Source organism: Phoenix dactylifera, chromosome 16 (assembly GCF_051530095.1).
Source record: "Phoenix dactylifera cultivar Ajwa chromosome 16, Ajwa_hap1_PhDact_Kaust_v1.1, whole genome shotgun sequence".
Classification (NCBI taxonomy): Eukaryota; Viridiplantae; Streptophyta; class Magnoliopsida; order Arecales; family Arecaceae; genus Phoenix; species Phoenix dactylifera.
The window spans coordinates 23,787,260-23,807,294 of record NC_143205.1 but is presented as its reverse complement, the minus strand read 5'-3'; the positions used below and the strand labels follow the sequence as shown (position 1 = coordinate 23,807,294).

The following is a 20,035-nucleotide window of genomic DNA, read 5'->3' as shown; positions in this document are numbered from 1 at the left end:
CTCGACAGCTCCAAGATATCATGTATCTGTAGAAAGGGGAACTACTTGACTGGTTAACTACTGGGAAGTTAAATCTTGCTCATGGCTCGGCAGTTGGATACTTGTAAAATGTAGTAGGATATCTGTTAGATTTTTTTTTTTTGTATGCATACCCTTCTAAAAATTTCAATTTGAGTGAATACTCTATTAAAATTTATATTTACTTTTGTACCTTCATAAAATATTATTTTTGCATAAATATCTCTAATATAATGGTTCTTCTAACATCGGTAATAAAAATCATATTTATTTTAATTAAAAATAAAATAAAATTTTAAAATTATTTTTTTTGTCTCTATTGCGATCGCTTTATAAATTTTTTTTTTACATCAACTTATTAAGAATATTTTAGTCATTTTAATTTGAAATCGTTAATTTTTTAACGGCGTTAGATGGTACAACACATATGCAAAAACAAGAATAAAAAAAATAGAATAGCATAACAAATATTTTACTAAAGTATAAATATAAATATTAATTTAAAAAAATATTTATGTCAAATTTGATATTTAGGGAGGTATTTATATAAAAAAATTTATATTTAGTCCTAACCAGCCCGGAGGGCGTGTCTGCAACTGGACCGGCTGCAGGCCCCTTCGCGTCAAAAGGCCCAGCCCGGGCTCAGCCCGTCAGAGATACCACTTTCGGACCGGGCAGCCAACTCGACCGCCTTTTAAGCTACTGTAGCTCGAGCGGAGGTTCCATCCGCTTCACCCCCCCCCCCCCCCCCCCCCCCCTCGGGTCCCCTCCACCTGCCGTCCGCTCGGGAGAAAGAAGGAAGCCCAAGCCACCTGCCATCCCGACGGACGCGAGCCTCTTCCGTGCGACACGACGGCTCCGGCATCCTCGCCGGTGTCGTCTCCGCTGCCATCCTCCCCTCGGGTGCCCCGAAGCCTCCGATATCGGTGAGTTCTGTCCTCTTCTCTCTCACCCATCTTTGCTCTTTCTTTTCTTGTTTTTCTTTTGTTTGTTATCGGCAGCTTATCTCCTCCTGCTCCAACCTCTTCTTCTTGGATCTTGTTTCTGAAAAGGTCATGCTGCCTGAATCCATGAAAGAAGGCTTTGATTAGGGTTGATCCCTAACCGTAACCCTAACCCTAATATGTTTCCAGCCAAACCTGCTGTTCTTTTTTTGGATCCTCGCAGTTCTCATTAGATAGAGGAATACTCGACAAAACACAATATATTCATCCAGTATATATGGCATTCGGTGCTATCTAGGTTGATAAATCGTGTAGCAGAATGCCAATAGTCTCCATTGTGATTCAAGAAAAAGACACAATCTCAGTAGCGAACACAAGAACGTAATTTTTGCTGCTAGCGTGGATATTCTATCTGTCCAGTCATTAATTACATAGCTTAGTTTTCACCAGTTAATGCAGCTTTTATTTCCTCCATTTGATTGCTAACGCCTAAAATTTAGGCGAGTCTTGGTGATACGCAGGCACACTAGCTCAGAAAAAAAATACAGAAGAAAATTTCTGAATTCCTCAAAATAACAAAATAAGAGAATAATGAAATAAAGCTAGTTATGTTAAAATAAGATTCTTTGTGATCCTTCCCGTGCCAAAACCACAATCTGCAACAGTTTTATGTAGAAGATAGGCAGCCCGGAGCTTTCACCAACTAGGCTAAAAGATGATTCAAAACTAGGTACCAGTAAGAAGCCAAATGGAGCAGAGAGGATAAATCAATTTCTTGAATCACTATGCTCGGCTCATTTGAATACGAATATCATCTAAAACAATGTCCTTTTATTTTTTTATTGTTCTCAGGGTTGTCGCAGACAATTTTTCCCTAAAGAAGGAAACAATTTCGCCCCAAAGAAATCCAAAATCAAGGCATTTCTTAAATCAAAACAAAAAAGAGTGCAAGAGATAACCAAGAGCTACAAGTTGTCACCTTTCTCTCCTGAACCGATTGGGTAAGAGGGTCTCGAGAAAAGCTTACTTGCTTTCATGTCAGTCTCATTGACGTGCCCATATCCTCTCAGCACTCTGTCCGCCAAAGTCTACGTGCCCTTAATAAACGAGAGAAAGGGGAATCAAAAATAGGGTTGATTAGGTGGGGTTCAAATAAGGTGGGAATCAAAGTCTATTTACATTAGGTGGGAATCAAAGAAGCGAGAAGAGGTGCAAGTGTGTGTGCTTGTGCACATCGCCATTTACATTAGGTGGGGTTCAAATAAAAGAGAAACTATGTGTTGTGTTTTGGGTGTTTAGGGAGGGGGGCGCAAAGAATTTCTTCTCTTCAACACTACGAAGTGAAGAGGGGCAAGTAATGTCGGAAAACAATGTGAAGCATGGTTACCATAAGGGAAACGGGTAAGGAAGACATTGCAAGAGCCAAAAAGGAAATGAGAAGAAAGGATGCTATTTGGAAAGAAGAAAACTTGATCCAAAATAAGCAAGAACTTTAAGGAAAGTGCATGTGAAAAGTGTATAACAATCAATGGATAAATCATAAAGATACTACCTTTCATTGATTTAGTCTAATAAATAACCACAGATTTAACTTTATGGAGATTTATAAAGAGGAATGTCTTTTTTTGTTAGAATTAATTATTAACTATCTCTCTACTAGGAAACAAATAAATGGAGCAGTGGTTTTATCGATCTAATTGAAGAGAATCTTCAAACGTGTTTTCCTCTTTTGGTTAAGAGTTTGGGCCAAAGCGAGGTGCTGGAGCAGAGCATGGCTAATAGCAAAGGGCAATGGGGCTCCCCCCCCCTCTCTTTTCCTCCATACAAATTGATGCCAAAGAAGAGAGTTCTTATCAACAACTTGCTCTCGTGATCATCTAAGATGTACTTTCCATTACCGCGTGCATTCCATAGAAATAGCATTTGCTTCTCTAATCGGTTTTCCTGGAAACTTGTTTTCTCATAAATATGGTGTGAAGTTGGGAAGGGCATTTTGCAAGGGTTGGAGGCAAGGTCTGCGGATCCGTCCTGAACCGTCTAGTTCGAGGCATCCCGGGCCATACTGGCGGCGGACCGGGACGGTTTCACTATTGAAATCGAGACACCTCTTGTCGTCGCCGGAGGGAAAGCAGAAGAAAAAAGAGGAGAAGAGAGAGAGAGAGAGAGCGAGGAAGGGAGGGAGAGGGAGAGGGAGAGGAAGGAAGAGAGGCCGGCCGGCGGAGGTTGGAGAGCCTCCACGCAGAGGAGGCGGAGGCCGGGGAGTTGCCGAGGTAGGTTTTTATTTTAAAAAATTAAGTAAAGTTGGCAATGGGTTTGCCAACTTTAACTTAAAAAAGGTAAAATTAAAAGGCCCCCTCCGGGTCTATGTTTCGAACGAAACTGGAGATCGGAGGCGGAGCTCTGCCTTTGCACGTAGGCTCCCCAGCCTCCGCCGACTGGCCTCTTTCTTCCTCCCTTTCTTGCTCCCTCTCTTCCCCACTCTCTCTCTTTTCTCTCTCGTTCTCTCTCTCCCCCGTCTCTTCTACTGTGTTGGTACGGGCCCGGCACGATGTGGGCCCGTACCGACTCGTCCTGCCAGGCAACAGATACGGTGCCCGGTATTGGTTCTGCTGACGTTGGGTGGAAGCATATATTGAAGAAATGGTTTTTTCTCCTCTGTCATGCATGTAGGTGTGCTGCTGGTTCATGGATGATTGTTCTTTGTATTTAACATGGGAGTTCACATTGGAGAACATGTCCATGATCTTTATATTTAGCATGGGAGTTGTTGCCCAAATTGATGGTGTTGCAATACTTTCCCTTCATCTTTCATTATGTTCTTTAGTCATGGTCTTAATAGTGTATACATGCAATCTTTTTTACTCTTTGATCATATAATTAGTTTCTTATCCTTGTATGTCCTTTGTTCTTTATATTTTTGGTTTGATAGCCCAGTAGGATCTCATATTCACTGCAGAACTTGCTTCCTAACTTGCCATTCTGTCATTGATTCCAAAGCAAATAGTGATGTTCAACTTATGTACATTTTCCAGAGTTTAATATTTCTCTATCTTTGTTTTATAAGTAAAATTCTTATAAATTGTTGCATGCAGTTTGTTTTCTAAGGATTTTATTAGCTAGTATCAGTTGATACATGTTCTGTAAGCAAAAATGACCAGATCACCTTTTGTGTCGTTATTTCAAAATTACCTGTGTGTTTGCATTCTTATAAGCTCATACAAGGCATACTTTTTCTTATATATTGACAGAACGAAGTCATTTTCTAAACTGTACTATGGAAATTCTTTACAGAATCAGTAAAATACTACAGAGTAAGCTGCAGCTGGAACGAAGTAGGTGAATGTTGCCCTTGGTGGATGACCTATCAGCATACTTGGTTAAGTTTGGAGTTCTATGAAAATCTATATTTCGCCACTTTCCATCCAGAATGCCAGGCTTACCTTTGGCGGTTCGTGAAACCACGTAATTTTGCACTCTAAACACCATATCTGGTTGTTCAGCATTAACTTCAATAGTTTCTAAAAGCAATCTTGCCATCTAGGTCTGTTATTTTTGGTTACTTTCATTAAAATTTTATTTTCTAAGGCCTATGCTCTAACCAATGAAAGAATGAACTATCTTACATGTTGATTTTATTCATCTGCAGGAACATTGGCTGCAGTTGCAGCCATTCTAGGACTGCTGATCAGATGTGCCGCCAGCAGTCTCGGGTTCATTTGACCACTGAAGAACAATTTGCAGCTGAAGAAAGCCTTTCGGTTTATTGTAAACCTGTTGAGCTTTACAATATTCTTCAACGACGCGCTATACAAAATGTATGTACGTTAACCATAGGGCTCTGGTATTGGTGTCTTGTCTTGTTTAAAAAAGTCCCTGTACCATCTGTCTGTTGCCATGGTCATGTGCAGAATGATTTCATTTTGAAAGAAAAAATTGTTTTAAAGTTCTAATAGTTATTGATTATGCTGCAGCCGTTGCTTCTTCAAAGATGTTTGCAATACAAGATAGAGGCAAAGCACAAACGGAGGTTTTTATTTTGTCATATAGTTTTTTGTATTTTTTAGATGTAAAGATATGTTTTTTCTCTTAAATCCTTGTTTCAATATTGATATCTTTTTTCCTTTAAATCCTTGGTTAATATTGCTTGCTTTATGGTATATGGTAAGTTATAGGAATCCTACCATCACACACAAATAGAAAAACACAGGCAACATCCAGGCTGAGTGGATTTTGGTTGGGCACCATTTTCATCATTTAATCAAATTGCTTCCTAAAAAAAAAATAAATAAGAAATGCTACTTTTTGTAACTATCATCTATTTATTCATCTTATATTCCATTAAGTGTTTCCACCTGAATACTAAGTATGACTGGCTTTACGAGAATCAAGACTGTATAGTGTATACAAAAGTATAGTAATTTTGTCATACAAAAGAACTTTCTCAGTTTGTTTACCAAACACATGTTAAAGTGTCACAACACTTTAGGAATGTAGTTACCAAACAACAAACAACTTTTTATAAAAGCTCTATCAGAAAGCTCTACTTCCAATAGTCCTACTTCCAATAGTCCTACTTCCAAAAGGTCTACTGCTAACAGCTCCCCCAATCAGGGCCTAAGTGATACCATAATTCAGGATTTTGTGTTTTCTTGATATCCAAAGATTTTTTACTTAATGTGAATGTGCTAAAGGCTTAATGTGCCATATTTTGACTGATATAAATTTTTGATTTTTTTTAATAGGACAATTAGTAGATTAAATTTGCTTTGGTCATGTAGGATTCAAATAACTGTATCACTTTCCGGGAGCATGAACGCTGAGGGACAAAAACAAGATGGGTTACCTCTTTATGTGTTATTGGGAAGACCTGTTGCTGATGTTACAGAGGTAGAAAAGTTATCTAAATGTGGACAAACTTAGCTATCCTACAAGTCATTTGTTTTTATATCTTTATCGAATATTCACTTTCTCTTTTGATAAATGGCAAACAGCATTCTGCGGTATATCAACTTAGTCGAGCTTGTATGATAACCACCTTCAATGAATATGGGAAGAAAGATCAAGTAGAAGCCAGTTTTGTTATTCCTGAGATTAAGAAGCTAGCATCAGATGCTCGAGTTCGAAATCTCAACATTATCCTTGTCAGTAATGGTATGGACTTTGTATTTTATGCATGTACAGTTGATCAAATAGTCTCTGATTTCATTCTACGAATTTGTGTGATATTAGTTCTGTATTGTCTGTAAATGTATAGTATAACTCCATTTTAAATTCATCCAGGGGAACCAAAAGGTGCTTCTGGTGAAAATCATCTATCACTGAATCATGAGGAACTCACCTCTTTTCCAAGTAAGACAATATTAGTTGCAAAATTAGTTAGGGATGTGGTTTATTAATGTACAATCTATGCCATGAATATCGTTTTTGTTTACGAGACATTTATGCTGTTATAACAATTAATTTTATTAAAATCTCAGCTGGCAAATAACTAATATCATACACAATTCTTTTGGTAACCTGAAAACTTGGCAAATATTATTTTAAGTTTTAAATCACCATATTAAGTATTTGCCCCCAATATGCCACTATATTAGGCATCTTTTATGTGATTAAATTGTTAAATTTTGGCAAATATTTAACAATATCATGTTTAGTTTGTAGATTGAGGCATCAAGTCCTTAAACAGTCTGTCCTCCCTCCCCCCTCCTTCCTTTCTCTTCCCCCCTTCTCAAGTCTTCAAGTCCTTCATGGTTGTTAGACTTTGCCCCCGAAATAAAACTATCTTTAGGTTTGCAAATTTGTTAAATTGTTCTGCCCATACATGCAAGTCATGTCTTTATTTAGTATGTGATTGTTAACTAAATTGGTATTTCAGTATTTCCAGCAGAGACTAAGGATATCAAGTGAATTCTCCGAATTCCTGTAACTGATGCTACATTAGTTTTTCCTTTTCTTTTTTCTGCGAGCAGATATTGAAGGTCATTGTCTATGGGGAAAAATACCAATTGATTCACTTTGTTCATCATTGGAGAGGTGTGTGACGCTGAGTTTAGGACATAAGGCTGAGATGCTTTCGACTGTTAGTATGCACCCGTGCAGTTTGGAGGTATGTTATGCACAACTATGGTTAACATATTTGATATTAATCCTACTATTTTTAGTTTTGAAGGCTGTCAATAATTTGAATGCTGTTAGGGGGACAGGTTCATGGGACATCAGATGTGCCATCGCCTTTTCCATCAGCATGATGCTAGCTGGGTTTCCATAAATAATACCTATTGATGTTCTCGCTATTGTCATGCTGATGGAAATGGTATACTGTATCAGCTGTCCCATGGATTCTGTCCCATAAAGTAGTCCACCACGTATTTCTACATTTTTTTCTAGCAAGATTGTGAAGTTGATAGTGTTTATATAACACATCCATATTCATTATGTTAAATGTTAATAATGTACCATTCCTATTTCAATAGAGGTATTTCCTCATTTTATGCTTATGTCAAATTAACTGTTTAAGAAATAATGGCTCATATATTTATTAACTCCAGTAGAAGTATACACTTATATATGAATATGACAAATTAAGTGCTTAAAAATGATAGCTGTTTATAAATTTATTATTTTTAATATTTATGGGATGTCTGACATTTGCACATAGATGCTGCAAGGCTTCATGTGATATCCAGAGAAAAGAAAAAGGATTCCCTAATTGATCAGTGTGCTGAGGTGCAACTTGGTTATTTATCATAGTTTCCACATGGATTATATTTTTTTGATATGATCTATTCCTAGTGTTTTGAGGCTACATGCTGTGGCAATTAAATGATTTTCTATGTGAGGTCATCCACTACTTTTCCCTGGTACTGTGCACTTTCTTTAAAGGAATTTTGGGTGAGGCAGAACTGTTATTCCTTCTTTTATGAAAAAATAATATCCTGTTTGTCTTGTATTATTATCATCTGGAAGTAGTAAACCTTGTCGTTCATGTGACTTCTTACCATAAAATGCCAACATATACTTTATTAAAACTTTGGTTCTTGTTGTGGCTACTTGTGTATGTATGGAATCTTTCTTCGGTACTAATTTATTGGTATTGAGATCATTTACTATCTTCCAGGTAATAATTTTATATCAGATAAACATATTAGTCGACATTTGCTTTTCATGACAGTCTCAGATTTCTACTGCTGCATTCTTTGCTTTCATTTGAGTAATATGTCAAAAATTTCCTGGCGCAATTAGTATTATTTTGAACGGCACAGTGTCATGTCCACTGTGAACTAGTTTCATGGTATACACCTAGGGCCCTTTTATGCCTGATAATTAAGGGACTATACCTAAGTTGTCATGTGATATTTTGCCCAGGCTAATCAAATATATAATGCTTATTTGATGGCCCTGTCAGTTGGAACGCATATCTGGATATTTCCAGCATGTTGCAGCTTGACAAGTTTCATGCTTTGTAACCTGTCTTACACTATCAGAAGTTCCAAATTGGCCAAGCCACCATGTCGCGGCAAAGAAATTTTTTATTAATCATGTAATACCACTTTCATGTGTCTTTTTCTTGAATTTATTAGTGCATCATGTCAAACCAGTAGTACCTGGTTATGTATGGTCAAACAGAACTCATCCACATTTTGTTTGGGCAAAAGTATCAGAACATGGATCCACCTCAATTACTAGCAAAGATGCTAAGAATGATGTACTACATTTTATTTTTTCCCCACTATTTTCTTTCCTTCTATGGATTCTATATTTAGTCTGTTCCATTTTCTCATTACATGTATTGGCGTTGTCACTTTTGCAGCCTAAATTTTTGAACCAGAACAACTGCATGACCTTTTGTTCTCATAATGCGGATCCTATGGTGAGTTCATGCCTCTATATTACATATTCAACTTCTGTTGATCCTCAAATGATTGATGACTTTCTTTACTGAAAGAATTCATATCAAGTGCAAGTGAGTATATGTGCACAAGAGATTGGAGCAAGAGAGAGGTCTCCTTATAATTCTTACTCATACAATGATGTTCCAACATCATCATTACCTCATATTATCCGGTAACTAGATTTTTACTTACTATTCCATCTTTAAGTATTTAGCTTTTGTAAATTTTTCCTTTTCTTCAATGAATTGTAAATTTTTGATATTTTATTTTTTTGTGTAATTGGTAAATAAATCCTGTCACATATGTGTCTCTATGTAAATATGTGTGTGTATATTTATATCTTAATAGGTGATAATCTGTACTTAACTGGTGATTATGTTATCTCAATCAAGTTTAAATTCTTATGTGATGTTCATCATTCATCACGTGTCATATTTTAGTAGAAAAAAGATAAATGCCATCTGGATAATCTAAATGAAGTTCCTGAGACCATTGAATTCCTATCTTCTGTCTTTAGGCTTAGTAAATGTATTCTAAAGTTAAGAGGGAAGGTCCTTTGGGCATTTTTAACAATCCGAGTTCTAGAAGGTGCTGTACATATGAAAGAGTAAGATTACCTTGTGAAGTCCTAGTTTCTAGTGTTATGGACCATTGACAAGCATCTGCGAGGAAGCAAAATAGTATAACACATGATATCCACATGCAAGTGGAAGGTAAGTGGAGATGTGGCATAAGGGTGATGGCTATGCTTAAATACGCAGGCACAATGCAGTAGTTGTCTATGGGTGATGATATCTTGATTACCTCTTTTTATTTATTTTTTTAATAATTCAAGAGAGGTAAGAGTGGGGTCATATTCACATATCCAATGTTTATTGTGGTTAATAGGACATATATTAAGAAACACTTAAAGTCAGCAAACAGTGAACATGGTCATTCACAATATGTAGTGGAAATGCACTGCGTTTGGATTTCAATTTCTTAGCTTTAGAAATTTAAAAAAACTGTGCCATCCTAATTCAGTTTTAATGGCAGGTTTCTTTCTAAATTTCCTCCGATAATTGGTTTTCAGGTTTCAGAGTCATGAGGCTTATATATGATTTTAAGTTTTGGCTTACATGTCAAGGTCCTTTTTGTTTTTTATGAATTTTAACCCTCAATTATGAAGATTTGTCTGTCATGGGGGTTTTATGTATACATTAGTTTTGATATTAGAACAGAAAGCAATATCTTTTCAGGTTTTTATTTGCTAAAATTAGTCCTTGTTTGTCATTTGTCCAAGTCAAATACTACAGGAGGGCCTCATTCATCCGTTTTGGAAATATTTGTTGAAGTGGATTTTGATGATCATGGGACATGGGTGATCCCATGACAAAGTACATGGCAGAAGTGGTGGTGCTAGTGAAAATACTCTTACTGCCTTTTTCCTTAATTATCTTATGAAATAATAGGAGAGCCCTAAGGAGTAGAAAACTTGCTTAAGAATTGAAAGTTTATCTGACTTGTATTTGAAAACCTGGTTAGTGAGAAGGTGGAAAAAGACATGAACGAGCATTTGAATAAACTAGCGATGATATTACATTTGAAATTACAAGTAGTTGTATCCTAGTTGGGCATATATGAATGCAAAAAAATATAGGGTTCAGTAATGAATTCAAAATTTATTAAGGCCATAATCAAATTCTTCTTGATATCAGCTGTTGGATATTTAGGGAGAGTATTTTACACATAATTTTAAAGTGAGGAATTTATATGTGATCCTTTTTTCTTTGCTATAGTTGAAAATGAAACATGTGGTGAAGTGATGCTCAGGTAAATCAAAGTTTATTTGAGGTTTTATGGACTACGAAAAACTTCTAACATCTGATCTTTGAACAATAAACCTAATGGTCTTATATTAGTTTAAAAATTTTTGGGCCAAATGTGGATGTCGTTTGTTATTTGCTAAATGAAAACTAAACTGAACTATTTGATACACTTCTTCTATTAGTTAGATGAACTTTTTGTGAGTATCAGGTCTGGTTGCAAATTTGAGGCAATCAGATGTAATTAATAATCAATATATTAGTGTGAATACTTCTTTATTTGTCAATGTTAATTCTGATTCATTTCGTTATCCGATATTTGCCACTTTCAATGTTGTCTTTTTAATAGTTAGAATATTGTAAATATCAGATGCCCAGATTTATGCTGTTGCTAACCTGCCTGTTTCTGCTGTCCAGATTGAGAACGGGAAATGTCCTCTTTAACTATAGATACTACAACAACACACTGCAAAAAACAGAAGGTCTCTCTCTCTCTCTCTCTGCATGTGAGCTTCCATTCTTGCATTTGCTTCATCTGTATGTGAGACCTAATTCCATCTCTCTGTGTGAGTGCATGTGCACGCGCTTCAACTGTATGTGATATAGTTGTTTTTTTTCAGAACTCAATGTTACAGCAGGAATTTTTGTTATGGAACTTTGGGACCTTCCATTGAAGGAGGGGGTAGTTTGTTCAAAATCCAACACATATAGTGTTTTGATGTTACGCATCCCAGTAATGAAGTAACGCACCTCAAGGATAAATTTTATTTGGTATAAAAAGAATGAGGGAGGCGCGCACGCAGGGGGGGGGGTTTGGAGAAATGATGTTATATTTTGTGGAGAGAAGATGGAAACGGAAAGAGATGCACTAATTCTTTTTAAGTTTCACCTAGCAAACAAGGAAGATGAGGTTTACCTCCTCAAATTAGAACATAAAAACAAAGGAAATGTTAAGTTTTAGTAATTTAGATCGATCTAGTTTGTCAGAATACATTTTTAGAGCTCATTCGATTTCTCAATTAGAAGAAATCTTTCCAGTTTGGTACATTTTGTTCGGTGAGCTGCCAGATTTATAAAAAGGTTGTATGATAAGGGGAACATAGGTTCCCAATGCCAGCAAAAGGTTACATGCTTATTACTATTTTCCGTTTAGTATGTGGTGTGCCCGTGGAATATATTTCTTATTCCGCTTAGGACCTGTTTGGCTGCCCATAAGTGAAAATTCATGCCCATTTTGGGCATATTGTTAACTCTGAAGTGAAGCTGAACTGAGTTCCCGCCTGGGACAATTTAAGGGAGAAAAGGCCTAAAGTGGCTTTGACCCAGGGGAGCTGAGGCCTCTTCGTGAAGTGGCCTTTCACTTGGCCTACATACACCAAGCCAATCAGGCCATTACTTGTGTTGCAAAAGGCAGTTATGGGCTTGTTTTTGTTACTTGGAATTTTTGGGTTATGCTGCAATTGATGCATTTATCATGTTAACTAGCATCTTCTTTCTCTTTTACTCTGCTAAGGAGTTACTTGCCTAGCTAAATGAAAATCCTGCCCTTGTTATCATCCCCTCACCCTGACCCTTGGTGTTACCATAATAAAAATGGTTATTAAAGTCAAGTGTTGACCTTCTTAGTCCAATCTTTTGCCTTACTGATTACTAGGTATGCTTAACCATGTTTTTAAATGGAGTAATTCAATATTGTGCTAGTATGTTGACTCAGTTGTCTAAATTATTCAGGTAATGGCACAATGCCAAATACATAGGCTGCAACTCAATGATGCATCAGCTAAATATTTTGATTGATGGAAGTACTCAAAAAATAATAATTGTCATGCTTCTTAGCCACATCCAGAAGCACCACATTTTCGCTTTTTCTCTTAGGTTACTTGGATCTATTCTTCAAGTGATGCATGGTGGACAGTTGAACTAGCCAAAGCCATGAGAAATCCAATAACACCATCAAGCTCATAAAATCATACCTATTGATACATAGACTATGATACCTAATTGATAAAATAGAATATGATACTGTATGCACTTTAGATATTAATTAAAGAATTCATTACCAAATTAGATTGTCGAACATGCTTGGAGTTTTCCTCCATGTATCCTAGCTAGCCTCTTTTTCATTCATAAGTTCTAAGGTCTGAAATGATGCTGACTTGAGGTGATGAGTGGTCTTATGTCCAGAAACCTTAGTTGATCACATCTCATGCAATATATCTGCTTGTGTAATTTTACTTAAGCCAAACCTATATTAGAGTTTCATGTTATAAACATTTATGTTAGGTGGGAAGCATCACTCCTAGGTAATTTCTAGTTCTCACCAATCCATTTTCGTATAAACAGTAACTGAAGACTTCTCCTGTCCATTTTGCCTGGTGCGATGCGCAAGCTTTAAGGTGATATTTTGCTCTTGCCTGCTCATTTTTCTTTCTTCATGACTTTAGTTCTCTATTGACTCGTATTTTTCTAGATCTCTCTGATATGTTTAATTTGCTGTTTTATAGGGTTTAAGATATCACTTGACTTCCTCACATGACCTATTCAATTTTGAGTTCTGGGTAGGTAAACTTCTGAGATTGTCAGTCATATTTCATCAAATCACCTGTTGAGCATTGAACTAAACATGTTGCTGACTTAAGTGCAGGTAACTGAAGAGTACCAAGCTGTGCATGTCTCTGTGAGGACTGACATATGGAGATCTGAGGTTAGTACTCTGTCATTGTTGAAATTTATTGCTTAAATAATATTTATGTGGATTCTAAGTTGTAGACTGGTGTTTGAACTAGAGTAGTTCTATATAATAGTTTGCATGTTAATAGTTAGTTGGCATATTTCTAGCTGTTTTTAGGATATATTACAAGAAGTGGATACAAAAGCAGGCCTTAGGCAATGGTAAGGTTGCTCCATTGTAAGACGGGTATCCCGATTTGAAACACGGAAGCAGCCTCTCTGCATGCAAAGTTGAGGTTGTGTAATCCAAACCTCCCTAGACACTGCAGTAGTGGGATCCTCATGCACTGGGGTATCCTTTTTTTTATTTTACAAGAAGTGGTCATATATTCTATTTGTTGTAATTTTCATATTTTTTGAGCCAACTTTACATGGATGCTTTTGGTACTACTGAATTCTGATGCAAAAATTGTGAAAAAAGGCTCTTCCAGTAGATAACAAAGGAACAAAAGGGAAAAAAAGAAAGAAAAACTCATTCTGTTATTATACTATGTTGAGAACATCCATGAATTAAATGAGTTGCAAAACACATCTCTTGTCTCTTTAACAAAGAAAACTCGTGCTATCACCTAGTTCTTGAAGAAGGTAGCATCTAAACAGGAATACTCTCTTGAATATTTGCATATTTTTCTTTCCTAAGCTGTTATTAAGAGGCATTAACTCTTGAGTCTTGAGCATTAAACAGTTACATATATCCATTGATGCTTTAATTAGATAATTCTGAAAGGATGTGCAATTATCACCTGCTTTGGAAAGGTCATATACTCATATGGTTAAAGAGCCTTCTGATATCAATTCTCGATTTCAGGTCTTTTACTATCTAAAATCATATATTTGCAGGTTGTATCTGATGGAGTGGATCCAAGGTTGCAAACCTTTTTTTACTGGTAATCTTTCTGCACATCATTTTAATTCTTGCTGAAGCTTTGGAGCAGATCTTTCTTTGCACGGATAAAATTCAATGAATTTCTTTTAACTAAACATATGAATCTTATTGCTAGCTCAAAGTTTAAGAGGCATATAAGATCAAAAAATCTTGTTCAGAGTGCCAGTCATGTGCATCCACATGTTTTGGAGTCGCAATCACCAGAAGCAGCCCAAGAAGGTTCTCATGAAGATTATCTGCAGAAAGAAAATGGCACATGTTCCTCTTACAGGCTCCTTGCCTACCCAACAGATGCTGCACTTCTGAATGGTTATAATGATATGCATCTCATTTATTATCCAGATATGCATTTAGTTATTTCTCACTCATAGGCTGAATATTTATTTATGAACCAGATAATGGCTCTTACAAAGAAGAAAAGCTTCAGAAACTATCATTCAGTGAAACCCATTTGATGTCTGCAAGGCATAAATCTGAAAGCTTTGGTTCCGAGAATCATTATGCTGCAGAGTGTATAGAACCTGGCTCATCTAGCCCTGATACTATAGGCATTTGCGCTGCTTCAGCTCAAGCTTCTATCAGTAATGATTGTGCTCAGCGTGGATCTGGAAGCAATCTTGCACCTCCAACTGTGTTGCAATTTGCGAAGACCCGGAAATTATCTGTTGAACGAACTGATCCCAGAAAGTGGGTTTCTAATCCTTGCATATTGTGCATACTTAAGGAACTGTTTTAGTAGTCCCTATATGATATGCAATACTGGCCTTTAGTTTGATATTTTAGTTCTCGACAACCTTACATCAATACTAGCTAAATTGTTATTTGTTTTTACTATTTTTTCATGGTCTTCTTCAGCAGCCAAGCACTGCTACAAAAACGCCAGTTTTTTCACTCTCACAGAGCTCAGGTGATGCATAGCTCTTTTCTTTTGATCACTTCATCAACTCGTACTGAAAATTCTTTATTTGCCTTATTAGCGTGCTCTCTGTGTTTCTAGATTTAAGCTGATATTTTATCTCTTATCAGTTGATACTGGTTTCCTGCATCAGTTTGAGAACTTAATGCTTCACCTTGTCAAGGTTCCAAAAGCAGCTGCAGTATGTAGACGGCCAGGGCACTGCATAGTGCCTAAGTGGTGTGCAGCTGTTTTAGGCAGGCATCCATGCGGTTCATATTTAAAATACTAAAAGATAAATCCACAATAATAGATAAAAAATAGAATATCTTTAAATAGTTCTACATCAGTAATTATGCAGCCTTTTTTGTAGGTCCATGTACTTCATTGACATCAGAATGCTATAATTTTGCTTCTTTGTGGGCTTTGTGTATATGCCTATTAAAATTGTTTCACTTTATATATTTGACTTGCATCAATTTCCTTCTCAAGCTTATACTGTTCATGCATGTGACTTCTGCTTTAACTTTGATATTCATCTTATATACACTGTCATTTGAAGCATTTTCATTTGTTAATATGGTTAAATTTGTAGCTGAGACATTATGGAATTGAGCTCTCTTTTCTTAACTAAACTTATTAAGTTTATTATTATTTTTCTTTTCAACATTTTGCTGTTACATTTATTTTTATGAAAAAATCGTTCTTTTTAATTTCTTAGACATGATATGTTTATTATGTTTAAAGCCAATGGTGGCGGAGCAAGTAATTTCAGATCGGGACAGTGAGGATGAAGTTGATGATGCCATTGCTGATTTTGAAGATAGAAGGGTAAGATCCGGTGATTATGCTGTATTGCTCATTTCTGTCTTCTTTAATTAGAATTTTATTAGAGTCAGAGTAGGATAGCTACATTATCCTGCGTGTCTGGAAGGTCCAAGTCAATCATCTATAAGATATCGTTTTGGCTTGGTTTAGAACTCCTATTCTTTCATTTAAAACTGGCTGCATGTAATGTGCACCTTTGTGGTTATCAAATTCAGTGATCTGGTGTTTTATTATTCTTACAACATAAAGTGGAAATATTTTGTTTATCATGATGACCATAACATGATGCAGATGCTTGATGATTTTGTGGATGTGACAAAGGACGAGAAGCAAATTATGCATATGTGGAATTCATTTGTCAGGAAACAAAGGTTAAGCTTTATCTGGTTCAAATTCCATTAGTTCTCTTTGCATTAATCTAGCTTTGGTAATTCAAGTCTAAGGATTAATCTCAATCCTAGCTGCGTTTTTGTTAATTTTATGGTTTCCGTTATCCTGGTTGCCCAATCATCACATTTTGAACACAATTATACATTTACACTGCTCAATGTTATCGAATTGAGGATTAAGTGAATCATGAAGTAATGTCAAGAATTTTTGAAATGTCACATAACCATAGCAGGTGATGCGCCAATTGAAAATATTTGGATGCCATAAAAAGGTAATCTGGTATGAAATAACTGGAATAAATATCATATTCAGTAACTTCATTTTGTTTAGATATAATCTCCAATGTCACACAATGAGTCCATGCACCCTATCCCCTCTACGCTTTCCCTCCTTCCATCGTACGCTCCTTTCTTTTGAGATGATCACCAAAAAATGATTACCTTGGACGGTTGAGCAATAACCAATTCGTCTATTCTTTGCAGCTTAGCTTGAGTTGGAATTTGGTGGTTAATAGCTGACATCTGTAAACTTTGGTCCTCATAAAAAATATGATCATTTTCTTTACAGGGTGCTAGCAGATGGGCACATTCCTTGGGCATGTCAAGCGTTCTCCCGGCTTCATGGACAAGTACTTGTGCGGTCTCCTGCTTTGCTATGGTAGGTCTCTGTTGTACCATGGTTTCCATGCAGATTTGCATGCATATGCTTGTTCATTGCACCTCTTTTTTCTGGTTTTCTTTTTTCTTCATTTGCTTTAATGTATGCTGCCGAATGTTTTAGCATCCCTAGACATGCAGCTTTATCTTTATGCTTGAAATTGTATTAACAACTTTTCTGCTGTCCATATACGGATGCATCTCTTACCCAAATTGCATTCGTGCATTGTGAGTCGCAACTTCTGAACCAGCTAATTCATCAAGGTTCTTTTAAAAAAGGACTTGTCCTCCTACTACAATATTTTAATTACTATTCCTGCATGTAATAAACACCGGCAGATAGCCTTCACCAATAAACTCATTGATGTGTTTATGGTGGTTCTCTTTTTCCTGTTTTAAGTTGATCCATCAAGTTATTATGTTCATTAACAAAAACCTGTATCGACAATCTTTTGTTGCATGAGCAGGTGCTGGAGGCTATTTATGATTAAACTTTGGAATCATAGTCTTCTAGATGCGCAAACCATGAACAATTGTAATTTAATTCTTGAAAGATCTCAGAATGAGAGCTCGAATCCCAAGCAAAGCTGAGAATTTTGAGATTCACTCATTAGATTGGTCATTCCTGCAACTGAAGCCACCTGATTTGCTAATCCCATTCCCCTTCCATTTTTGGGGGATCTTTTTTATGTTTTTTTTTTTTAAATATAATTTAAGGAGTGGGTTATCATTGTTTTAGAGGGGGGGTTCATAGTTTTCATTTATAGGGGGTATTAAGAAAAGGATGGGGAGGAAGCCGCCTTCGCAGCGGATGTACTGCTGTGTCACAGATCATTTTACATGAATATTGACATTTTTTAGAACTTAAAAGTGAGATAGTCATTCATATTTTTAGCATCAAGTGATTTGCCTTCTCCAATGCTCTTTATTTTTTGGAAAAAGAAGAAAGATTAACTAATTAATCAAAAGACAACTTAATATTTGTACTGCAGTGTCGCATGTCGATTATCCACCTCACTTGCTCCCATTGTCAAGACAACTTGCCAGGGTGGCCTGGAATCCAAATTAACCAAGTCATTAATACGTGGAGGCATTTCATCAGAAGGTCCTCTCTTTACTTGCTTCAGGTGATGTCGTGCTGGTTGGAGTTATATCGGGAAGCCACTTTATCTGATATTGAGAACGTCTTGGAGGATTGTGTTGTTGCTTCATTTGAATGGATGAATATTATGTATCCATCTGCACATATTTATCATTCTTTTCATTTCTTTATAAAATAGTTGGAAGGCGTGCAATGTTATGACATGATATTGTTGGGCAGTACGGACGGTACATGATTAGCTACGATAGAAATGAGTGAGCGATTGTGGAGAAGAATGCCCGTAAACTTAAAAGGATGGAGTACGTACGAATTGGGTATACTAGGGCTGTAAAAGTTGCACGCGGCCTCTTACAAAGTTGAGTACAATCGATTTTGGAATTTGCCCTTCTTTTTTAGAAGAGTTGCGTACAACCTCAACTGAAAATAAAATTAAGCAATTAATCTATAAGCATTGGGCATTCGTCAAAGGTGTATATAGGATATTATAATTTGATGCAGCATCCATATGTTCTTGTAAGATCAACAATTAATTAGATTTTTTTATACAAAATTCACTTAATTAAAACAAGAGTAGTTTCATAAGAGATAAAATAACCTAAATTATTAAGATTTTTACATTGCTATCATATCCTTGCAAATATTATGTATTATATATTTGCTTTTAAAAAGTCACCACACATATTTATATCATCTTGTTTTTGTGACATTGCTCCTTTTGATTTACATTTTGGCTGAAAATATAAATAAATAACTATTTTTAAGTATAAAATAAACTTTATTACTCTTTGCATTAATATCTTTGAATATTTAGCAAAACATAACTCTTTGTAGTATAAACTGTATGCTAAATTTTTCTAGTGATATTAATGAAAGGGGTACTAGTATCATTTCATATTTAAGATAGTAATTCATTAACCCTACCAATCAAAATTGTGGCAGGAGGAGGAGCATCACTGTTAATAGAGGATGCTTTGAGAGGTAAATAATGGTGTTTAGAAAGTAAATATGTAATAAAACTGTATTTGAAGGATATATATGTGAAAATTTTAATTTTCATTATATCATATATATATATATATATTATCATGTTTTTTTTTTCCTTTTTTGTTGGTAGTTCTGGGACAAGAGCCACTTTATATCGAATTGTACTAGATTCCCCAGGCACCAGCATTTACATATAAAGCGAATCAGGTGGCAAGATTCCAGTCCAAACATCTGGCAGGCTGAAGAGTTGGCAACCGGGTTGACAAGATAGTCGTTGGCTTGGTTCGCCTCCTGGAGGTCTGGTGACTAGCTGGGTGTGATGTGAGCTTTTTAATTTCTCAATGAGAAGGGTGCGGTCCATGAAAGCAGTGATGCAAAGCCCCCTTCAATCCAAATTGCCGTGGCTTGTAGCATGAAATGGGCTTTCCTCAACCCCTCAACAGCAGTCAGCAGCCCGGAGCTCTGCTACTGGAATAGAGGTCGCATGGATCAGCAGTGACCATGCAACAAGTATCCGGTCGCTGCGATCTCATAACAATATCGAAATTAAATCTTTGGGGGATCCGCCAATCCCAAGAGGGCGAGATTGTGGGAGAGACGCCGTCCAGCCGCGGCAGGGAGACCCCAGAGTCCGAATGATAAGCTAGCGTGCGGGCTTTGAGCAGAAGAGTTCCATGCCATATACCATGATGTCCAATTTTTCTGAGAGGGGAGAATCATCCATCCAAAGAATACCATTCCACGAAGGACTTGTTTGGTTTGCAGAAAAAGGAGAAAAAATGTGGGGCCAATGAGAAAATAGTGAGATATTTCATATTTGGTTGGGGATTTTAAAAAAGATAGGCTTTCACATTTTATTAGAAGAAAAATCCGGTAAAATCCAATACCCATTCGCTGGATATTGG

The 20,035-nt window shown here is 36.4% G+C and overlaps 1 protein-coding gene across 17 annotated transcripts; it reads left to right on the top strand.

Moving 5' to 3' along the window:
* Positions 1–742: 742 nt before the first annotated feature.
* On the top strand, positions 743–18,347 carry LOC103721792 (polycomb group protein EMF2B-like). 17 transcript variants are annotated; one of them, XM_088712679.2, is made up of 23 exons: positions 790–944; positions 1,815–1,963; positions 4,254–4,424; positions 4,609–4,777; positions 4,934–4,989; positions 5,741–5,849; positions 5,954–6,113; positions 6,243–6,311; positions 6,932–7,068; positions 8,773–8,832; positions 8,908–9,026; positions 11,077–11,141; positions 13,003–13,055; positions 13,164–13,217; positions 13,304–13,363; positions 14,230–14,276; positions 14,391–14,584; positions 14,671–14,962; positions 15,131–15,182; positions 15,918–16,001; positions 16,290–16,369; positions 16,956–17,045; positions 18,037–18,347. In XM_088712679.2, the coding sequence occupies exons 3-23, from the start codon at positions 4,390–4,392 to the stop codon at positions 18,173–18,175; spliced, it is 2,124 nt and encodes a 707-aa protein (XP_088568805.2). In that variant the 5' UTR covers positions 790–944; positions 1,815–1,963; positions 4,254–4,389; the 3' UTR covers positions 18,176–18,347. The 17 variants fall into 17 exon arrangements, with proteins under 17 accessions (XP_008810385.3, XP_088568807.2, XP_088568806.2 ...); XM_088712682.2 differs by having other exon boundaries at positions 803–944; positions 4,254–4,503; XM_008812163.6 differs by lacking the exon at positions 1,815–1,963 and having other exon boundaries at positions 743–944.
* The last annotated feature ends 1,688 nt before the right edge of the window (positions 18,348–20,035 follow it).

Bases quoted from the DNA above. Each gene is read 5' to 3' on its own strand.
- LOC103721792 (XM_008812133.6), top strand. From the start codon at position 4,319: ATGACCTATCAGCATACTTGGTTAAGTTTGGAGTTCTATGAAAATCTA. The intron at 6,114-6,242 runs GTATGGACTTTG...AAATTCATCCAG, and splicing joins CATTATCCTTGTCAGTAATG to GGGAACCAAAAGGTGCTTCT. The intron at 16,002-16,289 runs GTAAGATCCGGT...AACATGATGCAG, and splicing joins CTGATTTTGAAGATAGAAGG to ATGCTTGATGATTTTGTGGA.